This window comes from Ambystoma mexicanum, chromosome 5p (genome assembly GCF_040938575.1).
Source record: "Ambystoma mexicanum isolate Mex_15411 chromosome 5p, UKY_AmexF1_1, whole genome shotgun sequence".
In the NCBI taxonomy this organism is placed as follows: domain Eukaryota; kingdom Metazoa; phylum Chordata; class Amphibia; order Caudata; family Ambystomatidae; genus Ambystoma; species Ambystoma mexicanum.
Window position 1 is genome coordinate 280,127,172 of NC_090930.1, and position 19,735 is coordinate 280,146,906.

General features: G+C 44.0%; 1 protein-coding gene across 2 annotated transcripts in view; it reads left to right on the forward strand.

Moving 5' to 3' along the window:
- Nucleotides 1–18,665, forward strand: part of PGRMC1 (progesterone receptor membrane component 1) — a 178,016-nt gene extending 159,351 nt beyond the window's left edge. For both annotated transcript variants that reach the window (XM_069612714.1, XM_069612713.1), the window contains exon 4: nt 16,540–18,665. In XM_069612714.1, coding sequence (XP_069468815.1) covers nt 16,540–16,643 — 104 coding nt within the window. In that variant the 3' untranslated portion in view covers nt 16,644–18,665. The remainder of the gene's footprint in view (nt 1–16,539) is intronic.
- Nucleotides 18,666–19,735: the final 1,070 nt, after the last annotated feature.

Genomic DNA, 19,735 nt, shown 5'->3' on the forward strand with positions numbered 1-19,735 from the left:
CTCCTAAATACCTCTGATGCTATGAGCAAGCTATTTTTCTTTAGTGATGCGAAAGCCACCAAGCCTGCTTGATTGTTAAGTCTGGATCTTCTCCCAAAGGTGATGCCAGTCTCTATCTGTGTTTGTATTTGCTTTGCATTTGATTAAGTGCAGGATGAGATGCCTCTATCACCCAAATGTCCTCTTTTAGTGTCAGATGACTATATAAAAGAGTGATTGCGCTAAACCATTTTTATTGTTCAGAAAGCAATTTTTGTTGACCTGTTACATTCCGGGTCCCGCTCTTTACCAATGCGTTGGGCAATTTAGTGGATCCATAATATGAACCAGAGTAATGACTGAGGGAATGTAGGCATTATTTTATCCTAGTAATAATAGTGTAAAACAAAACCTGTAAGGAAACCAACACTGCCAAAGCCAGTAGGGTTCAAAAGGGATGCCTTTAGGGAGCCATAACAGCCAAAGTCAAGGGGACAGGTCTAGTTCTGATGCAATCTTCTTAGAAAAAGTTGAACAATCAGTAGTTCATTGAAGACAACTCCAGGAGTTCAAGTGAGCCAACCTGAGGCGCACAAGCAGTTAGGCCTGCACAGGTGAATTGCAGTAATTCAAAAAGATAGAAAGGAGCACTCCCCAAGCTAGGGAGCACTAGATGTGGTTAAACCCAAAGCCCCACAGTACCTTTTTAGAATTGAAGCAGATGTTCCAGCTGACTTCCTTCTTGATGCAGTGGTGCAGACCCTTGTTCTTGGACCTTGGTCGTGGTGACGAAAGGATGGACGTCTGGTGGGCCTCTGCAGCAGCACTCCCAAGAGGGACTCTGCAGCAATGTATTCCACTCGTTTCAGCGGGTCTTTGTAGTTTTGGAGCCTTTCACTCAGCGCCAAAGAACAACAAACCTTGGCTCCTCGGTCCTGGACTCTGGTGAGAGGACTCTGGACAATAAATTCCTGCTTCTTTAGGTCCTTCAAAGATGCCCACATTAGTTTGGCTGGATTCGTTCTCGGGAAAATGTGGCACTCGTCGGTGGTCCAGGTACCCAGGGTATTGGGATATTGCAGCCCAGGAAAGTCACAGCGGCTAAGAGGTTGCCCCAGAAAGAAGTGGGTCTTGAGTCTAGTTGGTTGCACCAGCCTAAGGAAGGAAGCCGTCCATGGTGGAGATTCCCTGTCGATGGGGAAAACGGGGTCAGCACAGCATCAAGGCTTCGCCTGTGCTTTCGTGGTCCTGGAACATGCTGCTGGCGCCTCTGCATATTCTACTTCGGGTTTGTTCTAGTGGTCGACTCGGCCTGTAGTCCCAAAACCCTTGCCTTATGTGCATTCATTCACAGCACTAAGCTGTCAATCGCACATTACATAAAAAAAAAAATGAATTCGAATTTTTTTTTTTTTTATCCTTTTGTTTCAAAACTGTTTTTGAAACTTTGACGGGACACCACTGAAATTATATTTGATCTTTAACTTTTCACATACTTTCCAAAAAACGATTTTTGTGGAGCATGGAACTGGCCTTCTGGAATCATGTTGTCCATAATCCTATGGCCTCGATGGCTTTGTGCTGTCAAGACTAACAAAAGTTTTAGACATTGTGTATCCTTCTGCTGACTGCAGGAGAATCCCATTGGCCACCATTTAACAATACCCATCTGCAAAAGGGGATACCTACCCATTCAGATTAAGGCAACTAGCAGCTCCCTCCATTTTCTCTAACATGCCAACCAGTTTTACAGGCACCACAGGACATTTTGACCCGTACTACGGACACCAGTGATCATTGCACAACAGTCTTTTATCTAGTCTTCCTTGGAAAGATGTTTTGGGCAGTAAGGATGCAGAATGTTTATTCATTCCCAAGGACTAATGGGTCTGTGGTTCCAGATAAGCCCAAACTTAACTTCTTTTCCTAATGAGACCAAGATGCTGCGATTGGTGCAGAAGGTATGGAAGCAGTCTATTCCTTCCCTCTCGTGCCCAAGTCAAAAAAACATGAATAAACGGGGTCCTTGGCTGAATAACTATACTACATGTTTTTCCCTCAATTGCTCACAAACGTGTGGTCATGGTTGCCCCCAACTAGAGGCTGTAATGCCATTTATCCTCATTTCTGTTTAACAAATTGGAGTCCTGGCCACAAAAAAGGGGCAGGTTTTTCATAACTACTTAATGCTTCCGCAAATGTGAATCGCCTCAAATTGTGGTTTGATAGCACAGTTGCACGTACTTTCTCTAATGCACATTCAATTCACTCCCACATCTGTCTGCATTCTTTCAAAAGATACCATGAAAACAACATATCATTTAAAGAGCCTCCTGATGTTTGGCAATTCCAGCCTCTTTGGCCCTCATTACATTGTTGCCAGTATCCCGCCGGTAATTCTGGTGGTGTACCAGCAAAACTGCCTCAACATTTCTGCTGCCTGATAACCCGATATCACAGGTGGCAGAGACGACAGTACGTTCTGGCACTGGTAGTGCCAGTGATTTCAGCAGCATTTATTTACTGGTAGGCGGCTGAACTCCTGGCGGGTCAGGCCTGCCGCTAGTTAACTGCCCCCACCGGCAAACTTGTGTTTCTCCGGTTCCAGAAATACTACTGGTGCTTGAATTACCAGCATTTTTACCGGCATTTGTTCCGGTCCAGAGTACTCCTAATGAGCCCCTTTGTCTTTTCTTAAGCCAGATTTCCATATCTTAAGTTATTTTGTTCTTTTAGTTTGACTCCATGAACCTGTATTTTTAAGAGCTTGCCTCACCGTATTGGAATTTGCATTTGTATGGCAAAATGATCCCTGAATCTGGCACCATTTTCGACCCAAGTCTTGCAAATTTTGAACGATACTGCATTATCAGACTCGCACATCTCAGCCGAGGACAGTCTATTCCTTGTGGCTCTGTCTATTCTCAGCCACATTCTCTCCACACTTCCTCAACTTTTGTATGCTGTAGGTTGCTAAACTGTTATTTAGGTAGGCTCTGTAGGTCAGAAGATGTTTCTACTTTCATTTTACAATGCCTGGATGTCGTTGTGGTGACTGACACTTTTAGAATACCCGAGGGTTTATTCCAGACTCTATAACATAAGGTAAGTAAAATGGTAGATTCCGGACACAAAATCCATATCCATCTATCCTAACTCACCCAAATGACAAACTGCGACAGACCTGGAGTACCAACGCCAACCTACAACCACGCCACTCTCGGGTGTTCTGAACTTCGGCTTTGAATAAGTAACAGGCCGATTTCTAGCTGGGAAAAAAGTTTTTTGGCTCTGTTATATAGTATCTTGCTATTTAGGTCCTGCTGAATACTTTGTCTTCTCATTTGAATGGAATGTTACATCTCAGTGGAATATATGGAGTGGAGATTGCAAATGAGAATCCAATTAAACCTTATCTGACAATATCATTCAACTGTGTTTGTGTACTACTACTAGAGAATGTGAGGCGAGGATCAATGAGAGCTGATCATTTTGTTTTTCGATGGGAAATGTCTTTGCAGAAACTTTAAGAGTATGATAGGGCGGAGGATGTCCGTTATCCCAGGCAAAGTGACATGTCCTCTCCTCGGAGGCCTTTCAGAGAAATTAATGTTGGGAAATCTCTCCAGCTCTGCTTACGCCAGTCTGCCAGCGGGAGTTCTGAAAGACGGTGTGAGGATTCTGTATAGGATAGAGAGCTATGCTCTGCTGATAAAATTGGTAGGAGGGGAGGATGTTTGGAAATCGGAAGACTTCCTAAGGGAGGCTGCCTCTTTTATTTCCATAGGGCTGAGGAAGATTGTTACATGTCGGACAATGCAAGATGTGGGTGATGTTTCCAAACCCATAATGGTCTCCTGAGAAAATGTGCTTATTGGGAATCTCTCAAACAACATTTCAGTCCTGACTGTAACCAACATAAAAGGTGTGAAAGATGAGAGCACTGTTCTATGTAGACGGAGAGATGGAGCGCACTTGCTGGTGCTGTGGGGTGAAGAGTGAGATGCACAAACAGCCACGTGGCCATACATTCTCTAGTTTAGCGGGAAGGAGGTTGGGCAAGGATTCATATTTGGTGGAATTAAGTGACCGGACAATAGTCACGTTTTGCCAAACTCAGTCAAATGTTGGGCTTGCCTACATGTGATTAACCCTGCTCCAACCCTATCTGCATTTCCTGGAGAGTTTCTAGTTGTTTGGCTTATGAGGGGGGGGTAGTCGGGGAAATGGAGTCCATTCACTTATTCCAGACTTGTGCCCTGCATAAGTGCAAAGAAGCCGTTTCCACATTTCTATCTGTGCTGCGAGAAAGGTTCAAAACTCACTTTCTACCTATGCTACTTTGCAGAATTGCAATATTCATTTTGTTCATTGCAATACAGCACTTCGGCATTCCAGAAGCCTGCCACTGTGAGTTGCAATGGTATGCCACATCCTTCAATGCACTTGATCACTGCTTTTTTGATTTAAATGAGGATGAGTTGATTAAAATGAAGAAAAAAAATGAAACCTGAGCACACATGTAAAATAGTGCTTTTTTTTGTTTTGAAAAGTCTTCAAGTTCGGAACATGATTTATTAAATAAAGCACCTATTCGTCCGAATGCTTGATAAACTACTCGCTATTCTGCTGAATAATCTGTCCACGTCTACTCGCCAAATCCCAAGAAGTGATGGGTGGATGGTTTCAAATTAATCTGAGCCACTGGCAGTCCTCTGGGCAACCTTCCACACCACTGTTTTTTAGCCAGTCTGCGCCATTGCAAAAGGGATTCTGCCATATGCAAATCAGTCGGGTACTGCCACCAGCTCCTACTCACCGGTACTCAAAAATCCAGTCAATTGAAGACCAGTAGAACATTGAATGAAATGGAACACAGAAATTAGTGTTGTAAGAAGACACCACAGCTAAAGGGGGATTTAAAATTCTAGGAAGGACCTGGCAGATTCGGCACGTGAGAAACGCAAAGACTATCGATTACCAGCAGCCCTGCAAAATCTTCTGTCAAGCAAAGAATTTCCTGCAAATCCATGTTTACTGGAAAGGATTTCCCACATTTAGATAACGTATGGGGTCACTGCATCAGGAAGCTTAGTGGGGTTTCTTCACTGTGATTTTAAATGGGCTCCACATTTCGCTTTTTCAGCCAATTTTATTGAGGTACATTGGCCAAGAAGGCCAGTGTCATTGTCCATGTGAGCCATAATGGCTGGCAGAATTGCTGATATTGGCATTCCGTGGGATTTGGAATATTAACCAACTTGTTGTATTGGCAGTATTCACCAGCAGGAAAGAGACCAGCAATTACAGCAGAAGACCGTGGATTAGCAATATTAACTTGATGCAGTATTAGCAATAACAAACACTGGGGGTGATTAGCAATAAAGATGAGCAGTCATGGTTTAGCAATCTTGACTCCACACAATATTAGCCAGACAGGATTAGCTAAAGGGATCCCATTCAGGGGCACCAATAATGACTGCAGGCAGGATTAGTAATGATTTGAAATTGGACCTCTCATGTTATAACCCATCTCCGCCAACATTTTACTCCCCAGCCTAGAAACTGTGACCTTTCCTACACCTCTTACCCCTTCAAAGGCACCCTCACCCCTCGAATAATAGCCCACAGGCACATCTCCAACATCCCATTCACTCCAACGCCCGCATGGGTACATTCCCATCATCCATCCACCCCCAATTGCCACACATGGCCTAGCACCACTCTTGATCCACCCCATTTCCCCACCATATGCACATCACTTCATTATGGCATACATTGCAATCCTTCCACACCTTATAGACATGCCCATCTCCATAACAATTGCCTGCATCATTCTCCATCTATACCCAGACAGGAGAAACCTACCGTTTCTTTAACACCTCCTCTGAGAGTCACCGGGTAGAATGTGGAAATGATAGAGGAGGGAAAAGGGGAGACAACGTTTGGGAACGAAGGATGACCATGAAAGAGGTCTTGTGGATGATTCATTGCCAACTGTGCAAGTGGAAGATATTTATTCGAATTCTGTGTTCCCTCTAATTGACCAACATTGTTGGATTCTCAGCAAAGTCCAGTCTCTCTGTGCTTAACATTCCTGATCTACTGTGACATAGTGGCCCACCACAAATGGCCACGCTGACTCCTAGAGTAAATGAAAGGGTGTTTAACGGCTTTTGATGGTCAGAATGGTTGATTTGCAATGTTCTTTGTGGTCTATAGGGGCTGAGGATGTTGGCGCTAGGGTCGGCTCTTTCCCCTCTCGACTTCCAGGGCTTGGTTCCCACCACCCTAGCTCAGTCATCCCTATCTGGGTTGTTAGTAACTCACAGATCGGTAACACCTATCTGGCTTTCTTCTTCTCTGCACTTTAGGTTTTGCCCTGAAACGATGGCTACCTGACTCCCTAAGTAACTTATAACTTTCCCTCTCCTGTCATTGGTTAGAACTCTGGGAGTAGGGAATGGTGCCTTCTTTCTCCCAGTGCCACGCTTGCACCTTTTACAGCCTCTCATACCTGACCCTTCTCTATACTTGTTTCTTAAGCTGTTCTCCTCCCACCATGTTACTGTGTCTCTTTCAGCCGCCACCCTTCGATCTTATTTTCTTTCCCACTCTTATTCATACTCCCACTTGTACCTCCAACTGTTCCTCAGTTTCCTTTTCCCTCCTTCTCACTGTAATTCTCCATCTTTTTCTATTCCCTTTGTTTCCCAATCACTGTCGCTCTTCCCGATCTACTACTGTTCCTATTCCGTAACCTCTCTACTACTGCTGTCTTCCTCTCACCGGATCTCCAGGGATATCGTGCCCTGCTCACCTCTCGCTAGCCCTGGTCAGACCACAGGGACACCAAGGGAGCTGGTGCCCTGCACACTCTACTACCACCCATCTCCTTCACTCGCTACTCCCACCACCTACTTTACACTTCCAGTTACTAGCACCACCTCTACTTCAGTTGGCCACTACTCCTACTCTACCTTTTAATACTCACACTCTCCCTCTCTCGCACACAAACACTCCACAGACCCCCTCCTTAACAATAGCCTCCATACTCCAATCGCTCCTGCAATAACTGGTCTCTCGGACATCCTCCACCACCTCCTGTCCTCACCTAACTAACCCACACCTACACAACTCCTTAAATACCCCAGCCCCTCCAGGATTGGCTACTTACCCTGTCCAATCACCTGACCAAGTGGTGCGACAGTGGGAGGCCATTGGAGGGCTTAAAAGGGCTTGTCCATCATTGACCCTGCTGGGGTCCTGGGACCCTGGAACTTTCAAAGCCTGCAGGACCTTTAATAATCATCGAATATATCCCTGGTGGCACAATTGTTTGAGGCTTTCATGGGTCCTGTATTAATAAAATCTCCCTGGTGGGTTAGTGGTGGTTCGTTCCCTGTGGGGGACAGATTCCAGCACAGTGTCTGCTGGATCCTGCCAGTGTTCTAGATATCACGGCACTCCTTTGGTGCAGCGCATCCATTTTCACGTCCTCTGCCGGTGTTGTGCCGTTTGTGGCACCCCTTGACAAGGGCACCCCCTCTCCATCACAGTCTCCAGCGTCCCCTGCTTCTAGGTCTCCCGCTTCATCTGCAGCCCGGAAGCTGCCTTCACCGACCGTAAGGAGGGATGGGAAGGGGTCTGCCTGCTCACCAGGCATCCATGGGGAGTTGGGCTGGGCCCCCGTCCCCCATCTTCCTTGACAGGGCCATGTTACACTAACAAGTGTGGGAGTACAAATGGTTTGCAGGAACAGGAAAGAAGTAATAGGTCTGTCACGTTATTGACTTGGGAACCAGAAGATCTCCATATGAATCCTGGCATCTCTATTTCACAATAACCTTTTGATTTTGGCAGCATACAGAAACAGGCTGCACACCTGTAAACTATAGGGAAAAACACATAATCTGCATAGGGAAAGGCAAAGGTTCAGTGAAGAGGAGGGGATGCTAAACCACACTAAAGCAAGAAATGTTAGTGAGCCAGACTGCAATAACAGAGACCAATATATCAAACAGACAGAGAGCATACCAGATCTCACATGCAGAGGGAGCAGAGAAGGAAGAGAGAGAGAGTGCTATATCGACATATGAGACACCAATTTCAACTTAGGTTTGTGGTACGGTATATAAAAACATATACACCAACTGGGGAGCAACTTGCCACTGTGCAATAAAAAGGAAGGGTCACAAAAGAAAGTGTGTATTGTGAAAGAGTGGGGATATGAACCTCTGGCATAGAAAATGCCAGGGGATGGCTCTCCCAAGGTGGGTGCATTTTATTGGTGATATCTCCAGGAGTTCCTTAAAGATCCCTGCTTTGCCCTTTCCTGAACTAAAGGAGAGTCAGAGCCATCCTAATTCAAATCAGGGTGATATTCCAGTTGGCTGGTTCATAGCACAACAATGCGGGTTCCTTTTCTCCTGAAGTGCTAACTTAATCTCAATCCTAGAGATGGTATGGCTGCTAGATGTGCAAAAAACACAAGAATTGGCGAGTTTCAAAGTAAGATGCATGCTGTCTTGAACAGAATTCTGGTTAGAGTGTGCAACCAATGTAATTGTTTTAGCACTGTGTAAAATCACAAGGGCCTGAAACATAGTGTTTTAAAGTCAGATTGCGTCATGTTTGATCTCTCTGAAGAAGGGGTAGTTGATACGAAGAGGTTTTTGATTTTTTTTTTTGCAATATGTTTGTGGAAGGGTCGATCGCTGTTGATTATTAACCCTAGAGCAATTTTGATGATGGGGCCAGTTGAGGTAAGAATCACTCCAAATGCATATCATTTGAGGGAGTGGCCTAGTAGGAGGAGAACTCTTCTAATTCTCCTTGAGCTGTCTGCTGCCATTGACAGTTGATCACTCTGATCTCCTTCATACTCTTTCTTTTCTTGGGATTTGCGATTGAGCCCTGGCCTGAATTGAATCTTGCCTGGCATCTCACCAATTCTCTGACTCTTGGAACAACACCTCTCGACTCACTCATCTAACTTGGTGTTCCACAAGGATCTGTCTTGGGTCCTCTCATCTTTACATTCTGCACCTCTCATCTTTACATTCTGCACCTCTGCTCTTGCAGCACAAATCTCCTCCTTTGGGTTCTCGGATCATCTCTTTGCGCACAACACCCAAATATTCTACTCTTATCCTGAACTCTCCTCTGATCTCTTATTCTCTCTTCTCAAAATGTCCAAATGTCTCTCTGCCATTAAATATTGGATGCCTTTGTTAATAAACTGTTCAACCCTACCACAACTGAGGGGCTCTTCTTCCCTGCCATGTACTCTCTCTCATCTCTTCACCTGCTTATCCAATTCCCACCTGGCACTCTCCCCTACTCTTCTTCAGCTAGAAACTTTGGTGTCATTTGTGACTGTTCTCACACCATCTCTACTTTCAGTTCCATAACGCAACGGTGGCTCGCCTCCGCCTTCTTAATATTAGACAAATCGGGCACCTCCCTCCTTTTAACACCGCCAAGCATCTATCAACCACTCTGTTCTTCTCTAAACTGGGCTACTTTGCCAGCTTTCTCTTTGGTCTCCCCAACTATGCTTTATTTATTTATTATCTATCCATTTATAGAGCGCCGGAACCCGCAGGCATCGGGGCTCAGAGAAAGACTGAGGTGGGAGAGCCATGGATCAAGATCCCGAAAAGTCCTTAGTTATTTTACAAGGAGTGTTTTCAAGCACTTTCTAAAGCTCAACAGATTGGATTCAGCACGCAGTACCTTCAGCAGTTTGTTCCAGGCTGTGGCTGCCTGCACTGTGAAGGATCTACCATATCGTCTGACACACTTGCTACTTGGAATGATCATGCACGTTTCATCAATTGAACTAGTGGCTCGTTTGGGGATATGCACCTTCATGCAGTCTTCTGGGGCTTGTCCGTAACAACATTTATGTACTATGGTGAGCGCCTTGAAGCGAGTCCTGGCTTCCACCGAAAGCCAGTGTAGATTTCTTCTGTGTCCAGAGATGGGCTCATATCTGTGCACATTTTTCACAATGCGTACAGCATCATTTTGCAGAACCTGCAAACATCCTAGGCTGCCCTTACTAGTATCCATATATAGAGCACTGCAGTAGTCGATCTGGGCATAATTAATGCTCATACCAAGGTCATACATTTGGTTTCGGAAACATACGTTTTTACCAGTCGCAGGAGCCTTAGGTGATGCTGAGTTTTATTGATGACATTCTGAATAGGAGCATCGAGCAAAGAGATGCTTCGAAGAGGACTCCCAAGGTCTTCACCTTTGTGACTGTGGGGATGAAATGTTTGTCAATGGTATATCTGGCGTAAGAATCCTCAAGATTCCCTCTGGCATGGGATGAGCCAAAGAGTAACAGATCCGTCTTAGCAATTTATCCAGTAGCGCACATAGTGGTTGGTATTAAACATTAAACAGAGATGGTGAGAGACGGGCATCCTGCGGCACACCACATTTCAGCACTTCAGGGGCATACAAGCATTACCCCATACAACTCTGGACATTTTATTTTCTAAAAATGATATCGATCCAGGCACCTCCTGCGTCCGAACATCCTCCATACTTTTTCAGCCTGCTTACGAGCTTTTCATGGTCCACTAAGTCAAAAGCTGCTGATAAATCTAATAGCATCAGAAGCCCACTTTGCTTTTATCCATGAGAAGAAGCATTTCCGTCTGCAGGTCCACCAGATCACGGTTTCTGTCCTGTCAATAAGCTCATTAACTTCGATACCAGGACTCTCTACAAACTCCCTCACTTCACACCTACTTCCTCATACAACCAGCAGGCTGGACGACTGACGATGCAAAACGGGAACAGATTTAAATTTCTACTCCTGGGTCACCAATCTATACATCATAAAGCACCACCTCTATCCAACTGTACAAGCCTTCTATTAATCTCTTTTCTTTCTCCACTTCCATGGATTTCTCTTACCCCAGACATCTGAGAAACGGTCACACCCATTTGTTCAGAACTAAATTGAAAGTCTACCTACTAGTCTGAGTTTGCCCTCTAAACCTACCTCTGAATCTGCATTCTTGCTAACATTTTTCCCTCACTTCTAACCTGCCTCTGCCCTTCACATTCTCGTCCTCCATCGTGGTCACATCCCTAAAACAGCTAGCTTGCCTTAGCGCCTACCTGCACCAAAAATGTGTAATGTTGATTGTCCGCAATCCATGAGAGTCCCCCCATGTTTTTTCCCCGGAGACTGTTCATTAACTCCCCTCCACAATCGGTTTGGGTATGTTTGACTGAAAAGAAAATCGGTCGGAAAAAAATAGATCGAAAAAAACTGACCTCGCGCAACATCACATCGTATGATGTTGCATGTGGCACAGCTTTGCAGGTTTAAAAAAAGTTTTGTTCCCTACCTGACCCCCCCCCATTTACCTGTCATCTCGCCGCCTGGTCCACTTCAGCCCTGCAGCATCAGATCCGTCCCTCCAATGCAGACGTTTTTTGGTCCCCCCGCCTCAAATATTGAGGAAGCAGGGGACGCCCCCCAAGGCTAATATGTGCCAAACATAGGGAGCGGGGGACACCCCACAACCCCCCCACTCCACATGTTAGGTATGTATTAGCCTTATTGTTCGGTTTAATTTGATCGAATGTTACTGGCCAAATTCGGTGAAATGTAACATTTGGTCAAATAAAACCAAACAATTATACTAATACCCCACAATCTCGTCAGAATTTCACTCTTAACTTCATTGAGAGAAGTTCCCTGCTTCCAGTCAAATCGGAATTCTTATCTATTGTATGTTCTTTTGTGATTGAGATTGTTCCTTCCTGTATATAAATAAAATAAACTTTTTTAAAGTGTGGTTGCACTTTAGGAAGGTGCTTGCCATCCAACCACCAAGCTTGGATCATTGTGAGGCAGTCGCTGCTGCTCGATGTCATGTGCACATTTCACTTCAAGATATGTTATGTTATGTTAGCTTTTGTACTGTGCATCTCACCACCATAGTGCTCTTAGAGCGTCGATACCTTGTCTGTGTGGGTGAAGCGGGACCCCACCCAGAGTGCAAAGTAGATTGTGGTCTGTGAGGTGAGAAGGAAATGAGGATAAAGGTAAGCAGGAATTGGGAATAGCAGGGTACATTTTGGAGTCGACCGAGGTGAAGCATGGATAACATGAGGAATGGGTGGTAGCCTTAGCTGGGATGCATTCAGCATAGTATGGTTTTAGACCAACGTGGTCATAATGAGCAAATCCTTTATCTTGTCATTAAGGAGTGCAATGTGTTGTAGGTTTAATTATAAATACGGTTATGGATGTATGATGTCCTTGAGATGTGCTCAAGAGTTCCTGGATGTTGTGGAGGCTTAGACACCAGGTAATTGTTTTGTGACCTCTGCATACTAGTGTTCTTGGTGGGTGAGGAGCAATTCTGATGACTCCATATATAGATTGAAGCTTAATGGGGAGAAGATGGAGTCATGGAGTGTTAGGGAGAATTCTCATTTCTGTGAGAATTCCCTTCTACCTTAGAGACCTCCAGCTCTTTTGCTGGACTTTTAATTTTAATCCTAGAGTGAGTGAAACCTTTTTCTCACTCCCTCGAGTATTGTTATCTGATTTGGACTCTGGTTTTGGAGTCTGCCACACTCCATAGGCATCACTTTTGTATTGTGACACACAGTACATTCAGTGCAGTGTCACAGAGAAGTCCTTTGGATTTCTTTTAAATACCTTCTCTTGGATAAACTACTGTTTCCAAGAGTAGTAAAGTGAAATTGACTTTACTTACCTTTTTCTTTTTGTAGACCCAACTCGCACCATGTTATGTGGAGTGCTGGGTTACTTAGTATCCCTTTTGTCTACTTTCTCATGCAACATATTTGTTACCCTCACTACAATTAATGTGTGGTGGCAGTGGTTTAATATTCCTACCATTGTGCGTTTTTACCGCAGGCCGAATTCTCAGCTGCAGTATTGCACCCATGGGCGACCATTTTGTCAAAATGGCCCGGACTTCTTTTTCCACCATTTCTTGCTTGTGTGGTCTTTCTTGGGTTTTACTCTACGCGCCAAACCAGGTTTGATCCCTTTGTTTGTTTTGCCTTTGGCGGGATTCACAAGTGAAGCCCGCCTCTGGCTCCAGCGTGTATTGCAGGGCAGGGCAGCAAGTGAGGGAGGTTCCCGAAACTCCCTGTGCTTAGTCTCCTTGGTTACAGGAGTGCTCCCAAAGGTGTTTGGCTGGCTGGCTGGCTGTCCTTGGAGGACCGCCACCCTGCTGTGCGAGTGACAGCTAGTTTGCGAATGAATGTGAGAAACATGCATAAAAGGCAAGGTCTTTTGCAAGGAAGGCAGAGTCGAACACTGGACGAAGGAACCAAAGAGGAAACTGGAAGAGAAGCTTACTGCACCCTCCTGGACCGTTGGTTTTCCAGGTGAAGCCCTGATGCAGTGCTGACGCTCCAATTTTCATATTGTCTAGAGAGGCCCGGAACGGACGACTTCTTCCCTTTTGGTTGGTGGGACCATCTGACCACAAAACTGGACCCCTCTCCCTGCTGGCTGTACTTCTTCGCTGCTGCTGGAACCAAGTGCCAGGGGACAGGAATGCCAGAAACGAGTGGATCGTGTTTAAGCCAGACCCGAGCTCCAGGAAGATCCTGAGGACACTCCCGAAGCAGGGTGACCCATGCCTGAGCCACCTAAACAGAGTGCTGGACCCCAGAAGTGAGAGGAGCCCAAAAGGAGTCCAGGAACCACGGTGGTGCCATTAGCCTGTAGCTGAAACCGTGAAGTACTGTTGATTTAGAGTAAGTCCATTGCTGCCAGCGACCTTCAAACTGCAGTGCAGGAGTCTTTAGACGTCCTCCCTCTTGTCCCCTCGACTGAGGCCCAGGAACACAGGATCTGCAGGACTGCAAAAGAAATGGAAGCCAGCTGGACCCCGTTCTTCAGACCTAAGGTACTGTCTAACTAGGGGCACTTACCTCTTATCTGCAGCTTGCTTGCTCTCACTGAAGACTTGCATTTGCTGCCCTTTGCAGAGCTGCTTGCATCTTTGCTTTTCAGAAGCCTCCCAGCTTGTGACCCAACAGTGCTTCTTTTCTACAAACTCACTATTTAACATTGTGCAAGACGTTTGTGCTATCTTCAAGAATTGCCTCAGCTCCCCTAGACTTTGTTCAATTGACATTGGCAGTCCTGGCTCTCTGCAGACTCTTCTTACCCTCTGACTTTGTGTTTATCTGTCCCTCAAAAAGTCATACATTACTTGTTTAGCTGGGAAAGGGTTAACCTATGTTTCATTGGGGGGATTGTTAAGTACTTGCCTGTTCAGAGACCTTGTTAACCTTTGTTTCCTTCCATAACATTTTCCTTTTTTTCCATAACTCCGGTATTGCATTAAGGGTAAAAGTGATACATTAATGTCCACAGTCTCTTAGCAATTGTAGTCACCCCTAGGGTGTAGGGGTGTAGTGTGTGTGTGTGTGTGTGTGTGTGACACACATATCCCAAAAGGGTATCTACTTAACTGAAGTAGTGTATTTTTGAAGTGTATTTTATTGTTGCATCTTGCCCTTTCTAAAGAAGGCTTATTTTAAATTAATAAATAATTATTTTAATAAGAAACCTGGAGTATAGTTTTTATTTGAATACTCACTGAATCTCTATGTTGCACCTATACAGCTGACATTGACCCCTCTTCAGATAAGTCTGGCTGCTCAGTCACTCTACCAACATGTGTAGTACAGACCTATACCAAAGGTTGGGTCCCCTATTGCCAAGAGGACAAGGCTGGTGTGGTATCCCACAGGGTTACTACATACAATCTTGCCTAACATAGAGGACGCTGCTAGAGTCCATGCAGCAGTCTGATCAGAAATTATCAATTTGGACTGATTGGTGTCTATTATCAACATAGGATGTGAACCAGCTAAGGGTGGTCCCAATGAATCCGCTTATGTCCATATTAGACCAACAAGATGTGATCCACTATGTTGAATGTGTCTGCTTAAGTGGGACCAAGGTCGCCTTTGTGAATAATCTAGAGGCCATTGTGAGTAACTTGTGCTGTTTCTGTGCTATATTTCGGTGTGCCTCCAGATTTGTAGCTGTGGCATATCCCTGTCCACAAATTGGTTGTATACTACCTTTTCGATTCTTTTACCTGTGGAACGGTAGGCTGTTGATTGGCCAGTAGTTTGAGAGATCGTCCGTGGACTAGTGTGGGTTTTTGAGTAGTGATCATATCGGTCCTCTTGTAAAGATGGCATGAGGCATTCACAATGTACATCCGAGAGGGGTTGAAGGTGATGACAAACATTTATTTTTATGATGTGGACAGGTAGGTTGTCATTGTAGAAAGTAGGTTTTGGTGGTAAGAAAATTTAGGCAATGTCATTGGGTGTGAGGGGCTGGCAGGGACGCCATGTTTTTTTTAATTTTGTTTTTCTTCCTGTGGGTGATCGATAGTAGGTGCACTGAGTTGCATTGTCAAATGTAGTGCTCTTCTGGCAAGAGAGATTTGCTGGTAGAACACACCTCTCCACTACTGCTGCTACCTCCTTATAGACAGTATGCACTGCAAGGGTCTATTGGTACCTCCCCATGTGGTACAGTTAATACCCAATACATAACCTGGCCCTTTTTTTAAAATTGCTCATGATTTAAGAAATGTCAGTAGTTGTATACATTCCGAGTTGTAACTGTTGCCACAATGCATATCGTGGCACAACTGCACATGAATGAAGCACTACAATCTAAATGATGGAAAAGAAAACCTGTCGACCTGAACTTGGTCAACATAGAATATTTCGTGCTTACATTTATGAGAAGGTTATAACCTGATGCACACCAAGTTGGTCTATATTTTGACTTGGCGCAAACCTCTATCTCGTGTGGCTAAAATAGTTCTGCTCTAATGCTGGGGAACTGTACAAGCTAATACTGTAGACATCCTCTTTGTAGTTCATGCTGACACTGTAAAGCTTCCTTTTTGTGTATACGTGTGGATTTGGCCAGAGGAATTTGGACATTGATTGCACAACCCCAGGCACCTTTTCCCATCTTGGTGTGCTTTAGACGATGAAGCTCTTTGGTCAGTTCCATTATAATTAAATTTAAAATGTAAGCACAAAAACAAAATGGGAAAGGCATACATTAGTGAATCTATTCCCAAGTAGGAATAAAATATCCGTGAAATACTATCTACGTTTTAAGTATAGTGAACAGTTGCTGCTCTTCCCATGGTTATTTCCATTACCCATGACCAGCCTAAATAATAAACCAATTTCTTATTCTCCCGTTTGTCTCCAAACACTTTGAAGTTTCAGAAAAATGTGTGTGTGTGTATTGCTCTATGTTCGGTCATCTGGTTTAGTTCATTATCCATCAACCTTGATTGCCTAATTTATTTTTAAAAAAAGATATTGCCATACTATCAAAAATCATCTTCATTAGTAGATGCATAGCCCAGTACCGACTGATTGGGCATTACTGGTATGTGACTGGGACACCAAGGACTGGATTAATAATGTTATTGTTTGTTGCTGCAAGTGCAAGTTGAAAAATGCCTACTTTTTCTTTGACAGGCAAGTATCACCATGTCGGCAAACTGTTGAAGGAAGGCGAGGAGCCCAGCGAATACACAGATGAGGAGGAAACAAAAGATGCTAAAGACCGAAAGAATGACTAGAAAATCCTCAATGGAGAAAGTCTATTTTTGTATTATGACGACCATGTCACAACATTCCCATTATAGTTTATCCACCATCGCTGTTTTTAGAACACTAACAATTTATCTGTTATTCTCGGTTTTCTTTTTGGTACTGTCACCAGACAAAATGTATGTTTATCACAACGTATAGTAAGATTATAGAAGCACATCATTCCAAAATTCTATTGGGGTTTATGTTGAAAACCTTTTTGGTCATTTCATAGTGTTAAGAATTCCAGAAAACTTTGCTTACTTTTCTAAGCTACTTAACAGATTAGGGGAAAAGTCTGTTTTTGTAAAACGATTTGTCTTTATTATTACAACAAAAACGAGTCGGAGGGGGGTACTCCTTGCAGGGCAGGGAGAGGGGTGGTTGGCACAAATCTTAATTTCTTGATGTACAATCTTCGCTTGAGATTTGGAAACTGTCTGATCAGTGACTGGATCATTTGACTAAAAGGGATCTCTTTGATAGGGAACGCAACTTGTTGACAAATTTGTTATACATTTTCAGACCCGTGTTTTTGAAAACTGATTTCCAATTCTTTAGCATCTGTGTGCTGTTCGATCTCGATGTAGAATATACACTTTAGATTGTGTGCTACCTCCGTAGCTCACAGGATGAAATCTAATAAAATGGTTCCAGTTGAGATTTGTTATTGCAAGAGTATTTGGGGGGGAACCACGATGGGGCTTCTTACAGCTGGGTGCCCTTGATGTGGTACCAGAAGTGGTAGTTACCGGTTCCATGCCATCACGCTTGCTGGCCGGATATTTCATCACTTCTTCAACGTGTTATTCATAGGTCTTAATAGTGCATCCTCAGGAGCTGCATTGTTTAGCTTGAGTAGAAAGATGTCACAAGGGAAAATAATGTTAGCAATGGCTTCTTTACAAAGCGCTCTGTGCTATGATGGTACTACTTTAAAAGGCTGCATAAAGTTAATGATATTTAAAGCAAGTGCTTGTGCAGACATAACGTATTTAGGTATGAATGCAGTCTGAGGACTGCTCCCGCCTCACCCCCTTTCTTTTAGATGCACATGGACTCTGGTGGCATGCAGCATTACAGAAGGAAAATAATCCTTCCAGGGGTTTCCTTTTTTCAGAAGCAATGGCACACTGGTAAGCACACGGGTGAGGGATTCATGGTTTCTCTGAAATGGGTCCCTCTCTTAGGTCTTGTTGGAAGTTATTTTTTGTTTTACCGTGATCAGATGTCTAGAACGAGTTAAGGTAGTTTAGTGTTTCCAGTATTATGAATAAATACATTCCCATTGACCTGCCTAGTATTCCATACTGACCGCAATACAGCTATTGTTAGAAATTTAGGCTTAATCAAGTCAGCATCTTGGGCCCTGTTTATAAATGATTGGTAGATCACTGCATCTGCTGGTGGTCTAATCTATTATGTGCCCAGTGAGGACACATCCTGTTGCATTGTTGGAGACTGCACCGATTAGGATTTTATAATTGCTTGTCCCTCAGTTCTTATGTAGGGGACTGGATGCACAGCATGTTTTAGAAAGATTTCTGCTGTTTGCTTTAGGTGCAGTCTTGGCTTAAAAAAGTTCAATTACGCTTTGTGTTCAGTCATGCCCGCTTTTGTCTTTCATATCCTTGCACCCTCTTCCTTACACTTTCAGAAGCGGACGAGGTTAACATGCGTGCCTTTGTTCAACCAGTTAACAGTTGTTGAATTTCTGCAAATGATTTTTGGGGACATGGTTGGGATTAGTCTTATTTTAATTCCCGGCACACGTTTTGCCACTGAATAGGTTGTTCACGTTAAAACAAAGAATAGCCAATTGGATTTCGATAATCTTAGTGAATAACGTAGACTGAATTGTGATCTTTCTAAATGTTAGTTCATCAAGAAATGGGTTCAAGACCAATGCAAAAGCGAAATCATGTGTGCTGCTTTAAAATAAAAATGAAGACATGTGACCAGTGTATGGAATCTTGTACCGATCATTATTAAAAAGCTTTTACTCAAGAAAAGCCCAGTTTATTTTATCTTTTTTTTTTTCCTCTTCTTCTCAAAAGTAATGGTAACGCTTGATACCTTTATGTAGGGTCCAAGCACTTATTGGTGACTTCTATGATACTATTTAATAGTAATGTTTCTACTCAATCCATTGTACTTCAGACTGTTTCTGTTACTTGGGCGTGGGTGCCATTGGGAGAGACGTTTTACAAACTTTACCTCTTCTGTTTTAGTGTTTTTGTCAACCATGTCACCTGGGGGGCATGGGGGGGGTGGGCATCTTTGGAAGAGGTGAATGAGTCTTCAATTATCTCTACCACTGTATTTTGTGCTCTGTTTTGGGTTTTGGTCATGACGTGAACGCTTGAGCATGTCATGCCCTGAACCCTCTTATTGCCTGGGAATTGATTGCCAAGTTGTTAACCATGCTTAACAAGGGTAGGGCCATGGGACATTTTTCTTGGTCCTTTACACCAGTGCCCTTCTTTGCTGCTGTGGCCTAAAGCTGCAGTCATTGCATAGCTGGCTACTTCTGCAAATAAGTTCATGAAGTTCCACTCCGGAAGTTAATCCTTCCCTTATCGGCACCCTTCCTATTCCTATTCGAAGATGTGGCACCAGAGGGGCCAAGCACAACTTCAAGTAAAAATGTAACCCTATTCTCCAGAAGATGCAGACAGAAGCATTCTCCTCTGGCATCCTCTGTTAGACTTTGGCTTTCATGTAATGACGGTTGTACATGTGTCTGCAAAAAGCCTAGTGCATTCTGCTGTAGCGCCTGCTTCTTCTTTGTTGGGCAATGCAGAGGGCTAATTGCTTCAGTCTTGGGATTGGCACCAGTCGCCACTGCTACAGGTGTCTCCACTGATTGATGCCAGTCTGACTGCTGAATGGACCTCATGAAGTGCTTTGGTACAGGCACCTGTACTGCTCTCCCCCGAAAAGTGCACGAAACAACCATAAATCATCAATGCAATTATAGAGCAAGTAATTTGAACTAAAAAACAGACAGACACAATAACTCACAACCACCGACTCTTAGAAGATAAATCAGCTCTTTACGGCTGTTTATTCAAAGCTTACA